Source organism: Triturus cristatus, unplaced genomic scaffold (genome assembly GCF_964204655.1).
Source record: "Triturus cristatus unplaced genomic scaffold, aTriCri1.1 SCAFFOLD_722, whole genome shotgun sequence".
In the NCBI taxonomy this organism is placed as follows: Eukaryota; Metazoa; Chordata; class Amphibia; order Caudata; family Salamandridae; genus Triturus; species Triturus cristatus.
This window is the reverse complement of record NW_028187384.1, coordinates 73451-81230: the sequence shown is the minus strand read 5'-3', so window position 1 is coordinate 81230 and position 7780 is coordinate 73451. Positions and strand designations below refer to the sequence as shown.

The 7780-nt window shown below is 57.9% G+C and overlaps 4 protein-coding genes across 4 annotated transcripts; 3 read left to right on the top strand and 1 right to left on the bottom strand.

The window, feature by feature from the left end:
- The first annotated feature begins 1180 nt into the window (after positions 1-1180).
- Positions 1181-2071, top strand: LOC146771190 (histone H1.3-like). The gene has a single exon (XM_085640315.1). The coding sequence runs from the start codon at positions 1411-1413 to the stop codon at positions 2059-2061; it is 651 nt and encodes a 216-aa protein (XP_085496441.1). The 5' UTR covers positions 1181-1410; the 3' UTR covers positions 2062-2071.
- A 327-nt stretch (positions 2072-2398) lies between these two features.
- LOC146771189 (histone H3-like) lies at positions 2399-3293 on the top strand. Its single transcript, XM_085640314.1, has one exon. It carries the CDS (start codon positions 2555-2557, stop codon positions 3239-3241), a length of 687 nt encoding a protein of 228 aa, XP_085496440.1. The 5' UTR covers positions 2399-2554; the 3' UTR covers positions 3242-3293.
- Positions 3294-3572: 279 nt separating this feature from the next.
- On the bottom strand, positions 3573-4365 carry LOC146771188 (histone H2B 1.2-like). The gene has a single exon (XM_085640316.1). It carries the CDS (start codon positions 4326-4328, stop codon positions 3948-3950), a length of 381 nt encoding a protein of 126 aa, XP_085496442.1. The 5' UTR covers positions 4329-4365; the 3' UTR covers positions 3573-3947.
- A 1408-nt stretch (positions 4366-5773) lies between these two features.
- On the top strand, positions 5774-6150 carry LOC146771187 (histone H4). The gene has a single exon (XM_085640317.1). It carries the CDS (start codon positions 5774-5776, stop codon positions 6083-6085), a length of 312 nt encoding a protein of 103 aa, XP_085496443.1. The 3' UTR covers positions 6086-6150.
- The last annotated feature ends 1630 nt before the right edge of the window (positions 6151-7780 follow it).

Below are 7780 nucleotides of genomic sequence, written 5' to 3'. Positions count from 1 at the left end.
TCCAGCCAGGGGTGAACCCTGAAATCTCACCCTGCGCGGAGCTCCATAACCCTGGGTAGAAGGTGCGACTTCATCCCCTTTAAGCTGTAAACCTCCAAATGTCACACATTTTACTAAAACATGTACCTGGAAGCTAGGGATGGGCCGGAGATCCTGAAGGCTAAGATATGATACTGTGAATGGTGTTCATGTACGTTCTGGACTATGGGAAGTGTTTTGTTTCCTTCCCCTACCTCCATCCAAATTAGCAGCAGGCCTCGATCAGGCTACAGGGCGCAGAATATGATTTCTGGTCTCAGGTCTCCCTCGTGACATACCATTGGATTCAGGAGTGGTCCCCACTCCAGCGATAGGGCTGAGTAGAACAGTGGTAGTCACAGGCCTCACTCTGTACTGTACTATTCAGTTCCGCAGTGGGCCTCCCCCGGTCATAGGCTCAGCGTCTGACATACAGTAACTCACTCTGTCTACAGATGTCACCTCAGACGTACACCTAGCTCCAGCTGTAAAAATCAGCTCAGCAGAGTGCCTCCATGCCGGTACTGGGGTCACCATTTCAGGTGCATTCACACCCTCTGCTCTCACTTGGGGTGTCTTTAAACATGTAGGCCTAACTCGGCCGCCTTCCTTCATTGTGTCACTGTGTATTTATTGTATTGAGTCTGGCTCGGCGCTCGGCAGTGAATGCCCTCTGCCTGCATGTGAAGCTGCCAGCACACGGCCGCCTGGTGATGCGTGCGAGGCTGGAGCCAGGGCCGTGCCCCGCTGCTTGTAAGCCCCGAGCCGAGGGTGCCACAGCCGAGGGTGCAGGCGCGCGGGGAGGGCCCCCTGGCCCCCGGGCCGGGGGCTCCCTGGCATTGTTTCCACCCCGCGCTCGGCCGGCGGAGCCCTGTGTTACTTTGGCCCGTTCCAGAACGCGCTCCCCGCGGCCCCCGCAGCCCCACTGTGACGCCACAGGGCCCGCTCCCTGCAGGAGCCCCCTCCCTCCCGCGGGCCGCCGCTCCCGGCCGCAGGAGTCGAGAGTGGACCGGGGAAAAGGGGCCCGGAGCCCGGGATTTCAGGCATGGAGGCGCCCGCCGTCGGGGGAGCGCCGAGTCTCCCCGCGGATCACAAGCCAGGGACGAGGGGTGGATCCGAAACGGGGGCAGGCGCGGGAGAGGGCCGAAGCTGGGCTCCTGGTCATGTATGCGTGGAAGCGCGTGTTTAACTGATTGTGTTTTAAAACGTGGATAATCCGAAGGTAGGAAACACAAAAGTCAGCTGGGAGCAGAGAGCCGAGTGTGCCTCGCACAGCCCTGTCTGCTCGGGACCAATCAGAGGCCGGCTCCTCCCTGTATATAATCACGGGGCTCGGGTCTGGGAGGGACATTTCTTTTCAGTGACAGCGCCCGCGCCGAGACTCGCATTACAATGGCCGAAACCGCTCCAGCCGCCGCGGCGCCTCCCGCTGAGGTCGCCCCCAAGAAAAAGCAGCAGAAGAAGACAGCGGGGGCCTCGAAGGCCAAGAAGCCTTCCGGCCCCAGCGTGGCCGATCTGATCCTGAAGGTGGTGACCGCCTCTGCCGAGAGGAAGGGAGTCTCCCTGTCGGCCATGAAGAAGGGGCTGGTCGCCGAGGGCTACGATGTGGACAAGAACAAGAGCCGGGTCAAGGCCTCCGTCAAGAGCCTGGTCAGCAAAGGCGCCCTGGCCCAGCTGAAGGGCACCGGGGCCTCCGGATCCTTCAAGGTGAACAAGAAGCAGCTGGAGGGCAAGAAGGCGGCCAAGAAGGCGGCCGCCAAGACCAAGAAACCAGCGGCCAAGAAAGCTGCCCCAGCCGCCAAGAAGCCCAAAAAGGCTCCCGCGGGGGTCAAGAAGAGCCCGAAGAAGGTCAAGAAGCCAGCGGCAGCAAAGAGCCCCAAGAAGCCCAAGGCTGCCCCCGCCAAGAAGGCTGCCAAGAGCCCAGCGAAAGCCAAGGCGGCGAAGCCCAAAGTGGCCAAGAAAAGCCCTGCCAAGGTAGTCAAACCCAAGGCAGCCAAGCCCAAAGCAGCCAAGCCCAAGAAGGCAGCGCCCAAGAAGAAGTAAGGGCTTGCACCGAGACACTGCAAACACAACGGCTCTTTTAAGAGCCATCCACCCGGTCCAGAAGAGAGCTTGTTCGTCCCCACCCTTGCACCCCGCGTGCACACTTCTCTATGATAATAAACGGCACAGTAAATCCATAGCGCGCCTTTCCGCACGCGAGTGCCGTGTGTGATCTTGGTCATATGAAAGGCTCTTTTGGTGTTGCGTGGATTGGAATCTTTATAACAAAGAAAGAAGGGGGTCTGGGAGTTATTAGACCTCAGTTCATAATAAATGTGAGATAACGTGTGCCTTGGTGCTTTCACTGTAACCGGGCAGACTCGAAGTGGTGTCTGCATAAAGCAGACGATTGTGAAAGTGAAATCGAGCGCAGTTAACGGCGGCGTGTTCCAGGGTGACCAAGGGCGGTACACTTATAACATCCTGGGCTGCTCGCCCAGTTGACCAGGGTCGAGAAGGGGGGCGAGGGGTTCGTGTGACTACAAATGAATGGATGGACACTGAGACAAAGGCTGACCGAAGCGCCGGCTTCGGCTCCAACGTACATCATCCAATCCGGAGGGTTCCCTTTTCTCCACAGCTCATTGGAGAGACAGTCTGCAGCCTCAGGTTGAGTAGCCAATCGTTGCACACCGCGGGCTATTTTCGAACGTGGGGCGGGAGCTTCAGCCAACCAGAGCAGCCCTCCGTCTTCGAGTGCATAAATAGGGCTCTTGCCTGCTTGAACGCCATTCTTCCTCGCTCGTCGTTGAAAGAGACCGCTCCCGCCATGGCCCGCACCAAGCAGACAGCCCGCAAGTCCACCGGCGGCAAAGCGCCTCGCAAGCAGCTGGCCACCAAGGCTGCCCGCAAGAGCGCGCCTGCCACCGGCGGCGTCAAGAAGCCTCACCGCTACCGACCGGGCACCGTGGCTCTCCGCGAGATCCGCCGCTACCAGAAGTCCACCGAGCTCCTCATCCGCAAGCTGCCGTTCCAGCGCTTGGTGAGGGAGATCGCCCAGGACTTCAAGACCGACCTGCGCTTCCAGAGCTCCGCCGTCATGGCCCTGCAGGAGGCCAGCGAGGCCTACCTGGTCGGGCTCTTCGAGGACACCAACCTGTGCGCCATCCACGCCAAGAGGGTGACCATCATGCCCAAGGACATCCAGCTGGCCCGTCGTATCCGAGGCGAGAGGGCCTAAGGAGGCACACCGACCCGATCAACCACCACAACGGCTCTTTTAAGGGCCACCACCCTGTCACCTACGAGCTTCTCTTGTCTGCCATGGCATGTTCTACAGGTTAGGGTGGGTTGGCTGGGAGTACCACGAGTACTGGGTAACTTATACCGGCGCAGGGAAACCAGAGCACTCCGTGTTCACAGTGCACGGCCACCTCTTCAATTAATAAAGAGCTTTGTTTGGGTAGAGGGTCGTGTTGGGATCCGCTGGTCACAAGCCAGCGCTGTGGGGCATCTGTGCTCCCGGTACATCGGGTTCATGTCTCCGATTTCGGGAGCCGTTGCCCTTGGTCTTACAGTACAAACAGAACGTGGCCCCACGCACACACTTAAAACTGGTCACCCGAAACATGGAAAACAATAAGCCCGGGGGCAACCGTGCGAGTTCCGCGCGGGCTTTATTTAACGTCACCGTTACATTACAGAGCTTGTGTGACACTTGGTCCCAAAGAGGGCTCATTCATATAAACATGTTTATTAAAACGGGTTGCCCGCTCCATCGTCCCTCGGTCTGCAGCAAGCCCCGTGAAAGCAGGTCTTGTGCGCTCAAAATTACCGTTTAAAACACTTTTTTCTCCGGTCATAAATGAAGCACATTAGCTCTTAGGGGAGGACGTGAGTGGCCCTTAAAAGAGCCGTTGTGTTCGTTGGGGATACGCCTCGAAGCCTTACTTGGCGCTGGTGTACTTGGTGACGGCCTTGGTGCCCTCGGACACGGCGTGCTTGGCCAGCTCTCCGGGCAGCAGCAGACGCACTGCGGTCTGGATCTCCCGGGAGGTGATGGTGCGCCGCGAGTTGTAGTGGGCCAGGCGGGAAGCTTCCCCGGCGATGCGCTCGAAGATGTCGTTCACGAAGGAGTTCATGATGCCCATGGCCTTGGAGGAGATGCCGGTGTCCGGGTGCACCTGCTTCATCACTTTGTAAATGTAGATGGCATAGCTTTCCTTCCTGCTCCTCTTGCGCTTCTTCCCGTCCTTCTTGGGCGGCTTGGAGAGCGCTTTCTTGGAGCCCTTCTTGGGAGCCGGCGCGGACTTGGCTGGTTCAGGCATGGTCGACAATCTGCACCGCTTCCTGTGGAGCCGAGAGAAATAAGGCAGACGTGCCCGGCACTTGTATTTATAGGCTGGGCGTGTAAAGTAGCTGCTTCTCTGCTCTCCCTTCTCATTGGCAGGCAAAGGCAAGCCCCCCACCTCCTAGTGTACTGCGGTTCTGGGACTCTGATTGGTGAAACAGAAGCCCTCCTCCCTCCAATGAGAAGTACTATCAGCGCCTAGCTGTCAACCAATCAGACGCACCCGAAGTCTTTATATCGCCGGAGTCCCGCAGAACAGCAGTATCATTCTCTCTGTTGTGTGAGTGAGCCCCTGCATCGATCGCCATGTCTGGACGCGGAAAGCAAGGAGGAAAGGCCCGCGCTAAGGCCAAGACACGCTCTTCAAGAGCCGGGCTCCAGTTCCCCGTGGGCCGTGTGCACAGGCTGCTCCGGAAGGGAAGCTACGCCGAGAGGGTGGGCGCCGGTGCCCCAGTCTATCTGGCTGCAGTCCTGGAGTACCTGACCGCTGAGATCCTGGAGCTGGCCGGCAACGCGGCCCGGGACAACAAGAAGACCCGCATCATCCCCAGACACCTCCAGCTGGCCATCCGCAACGACGAGGAGCTGAACAAGCTGCTGGGCCGAGTCACCATCGCCCAGGGAGGAGTCCTGCCCAACATCCAGGCCGTGCTGCTGCCCAAGAAAACCGAGAGCCACAAGGCAGGGGGCAAAGCAAGCAAGTAAAGGCCCGCAGACCACCGTGGAAACACACCCTAAACACAAAGGCTCTTTTCAGGGCCAACCACAGACTCCATCAAAGAGCGTGTCCGTGCCAAGATGTTACTCTGGCGGCTTCATAGTTGCGGCAGCGCCCGCACCGTCGCTACATAGGAGGGCATGCCCAAGCCCTCTGACGTACACATAAATGTCACCCCCGTCCCAAAACCTAGCTTGAGGCCGACAATAATGTTTTTGTTAAAAAAAATAAATTTTTATAGGGGCAGATTACAGACTTGCCACAACCGGGCGTGACATGTGGACAGTGTTACGGGGTTGCAGGCGGCCGCACACAGCGGGGTGGTGCCGGTGAGGCCGTTAATGTGATGGCTCCATTAGAACATTTCAGAGCCTTATGTTCATAGTGGGAACGGGCACCGAGCGCCAGGGTCAGGCGGGCCGCGGTGACGAGTGGGGGCCGGGAAGGGAGGCGTGTGTGTGTGCTTGACTGTGATCCGTGCCCCGGCGGCAGCTGCTGAGCCCACGACAAAGAGGCGGCTGGGAGCGCGCTCTTTTTCAAACGGCAACGGCCGCTCCCTGCCGGGGCCGGGCTCCCTCTCGCCTTCCGTTCAGTCACGTGGGCGGCTTGATGCGCCCTAGCTGGTCCGCCGCAGCTCCTCTATATAAGCAGCCGCCGCTGGCCTCGCCCTCAGTTCTGCTCAGTCACAGCACCGACAGGAGAACATGTCTGGACGCGGCAAAGGAGGGAAGGGGCTCGGCAAAGGCGGCGCCAAGAGGCACCGCAAGGTGCTCCGGGACAACATCCAGGGCATCACCAAGCCGGCCATCCGCCGCCTGGCGCGCCGTGGCGGGGTCAAGCGCATCTCCGGCCTCATCTACGAGGAGACCCGCGGGGTGCTGAAGGTTTTCCTGGAGAACGTGATCCGGGACGCCGTCACCTACACCGAGCACGCCAAGAGGAAGACCGTCACCGCCATGGATGTGGTCTACGCCCTGAAGCGCCAGGGCCGCACCCTCTACGGATTCGGCGGTTAAACACTCGGCTTGCCCACGGAGAAAAACACAAAACACCACAACCCAAAGGCTCTTTTAAGAGCCGACCACGATGTCATGGGAGAGCTGTGTCTATGCGCTAGGGTTCCCGCAGGGCTGCTTTCTAGGCCCACAGCCGGTCGGGTGAGGGGGGGGCACCAGGGGGATTTCGCTGCAATGCAAGGCACTGTCCCGGGGCCAGGGCGCCTTCCTGGAGCCCCGGCATGGGGGGGTCCAGGGGCGCGTTCATCCCAGTCCAGCCCACGGGGGTCCTGATGCCCTGTACTGGCGACCTAAGGCGGGTATAGCCCGGCCCAGGGGCCCGCCATCCTGGAGCCTTGTACTGGCGACCTAAGGCGGGTATAGCCCGGCCCAGGGGCCCGCCATCCTGGAGCCTTGTACTGGGGAGATAAGGCGGGTATAGCCGGGCCCAGGGGCCCGCCATCCTGGAGCCTTGCACTGGGGACATAAGGCGGGTATAGCCCGGCCCGGGGGCCCGCCATCCTGGATCCCTGGACTGGGGACCCAAGGCGAGTTTGGCCCGGCCCAGCTCAGTGTCGGCCATTCCCCTCGACTATTAAGCCCCCACGTAGTGGGGGCTTACAGAACACGGATGAGGGACAAAGGGTAGAGTTGGCGGCGCCGGGCGCGCCGCCGGCCATCTGGTCGCCGGGTTGCGCGACCAGATGGCCGGGCGGCGGAACGGCCGCGCTAACTCTAACTTTTGTCTCCCACTCGGGCGCTGTAAGCCCCCACTTCGTGGGGGCTTAATAGTCGGTAAGATAGAGTTCCCATGCAGGCCCATGGGGTGTGGGATCCTAATTTTTTTTTGTGAACGATCGTGACCGATTTCGGGGCCTTTAAGCACCTGTTTTAGTACTTTTTTTTATTTATTTATTATTTTGGTTCAAGGGGACCATGGCACTACTTTTACCCAGGGCAATGGAGCTCCGCTTCGGGTAACATTTCAGGTTTTCCCCCTTAGCCAGAGATAGGCCCACAAAAAAAAAAAAAAAAAAAAAATTGCAATAATAATATAATACATACATATTTTTTAAATATTTTTTTTTTCGCCCAAAAATGAAATAAAGTCCTTCACAGTATCTGGTCCATTTTATTAGCCTCCAGTCATCCCTTTAACAATGTTTAATAAAAAAATAACAAAAATGTACTAAAATTTTAGGTCCAAGGGAACAAAGTCACTTTTTCAACCCAGGGCTATGGAGCTTCGATTGGGGTAATATTTCAGGATTTACCCCTCGGATGGAGGTGGGAAAAAAAACTTCACTCAAAAGGTACACAAAGCCCTTTACATTATCAGATCCAAGACTTCAGTGTCTCGGGCCCATTTCTAGCCTCCAGGCGCTTGTTTTATTCTTTATATGACATTTTGAAATTTACAGGTTTAAGGGGACACAGTATCTCCTTCTACCCAGGGCTATGGAGCTCCGCGCAGGGTAAGATTTCAGGTTTCGCCCCTGGCTGGAGGTGTGAAAATAAAACACTTCACATGCTCAGGAAAGTTTATTTCACTCATTTACAGTATCAGAACAAGGCCTGCAAGGCCTTGGGTATGTTTCCAGCCTCAAGGCACCAGTTGTACTGATACTTGTGACACTGGGAGATGTCATGCTTCAAGGGGATGAAGTCGCACCTTCTACCCAGGGTCATGGAGCTCCGCGCAGGATAAGATTTCAG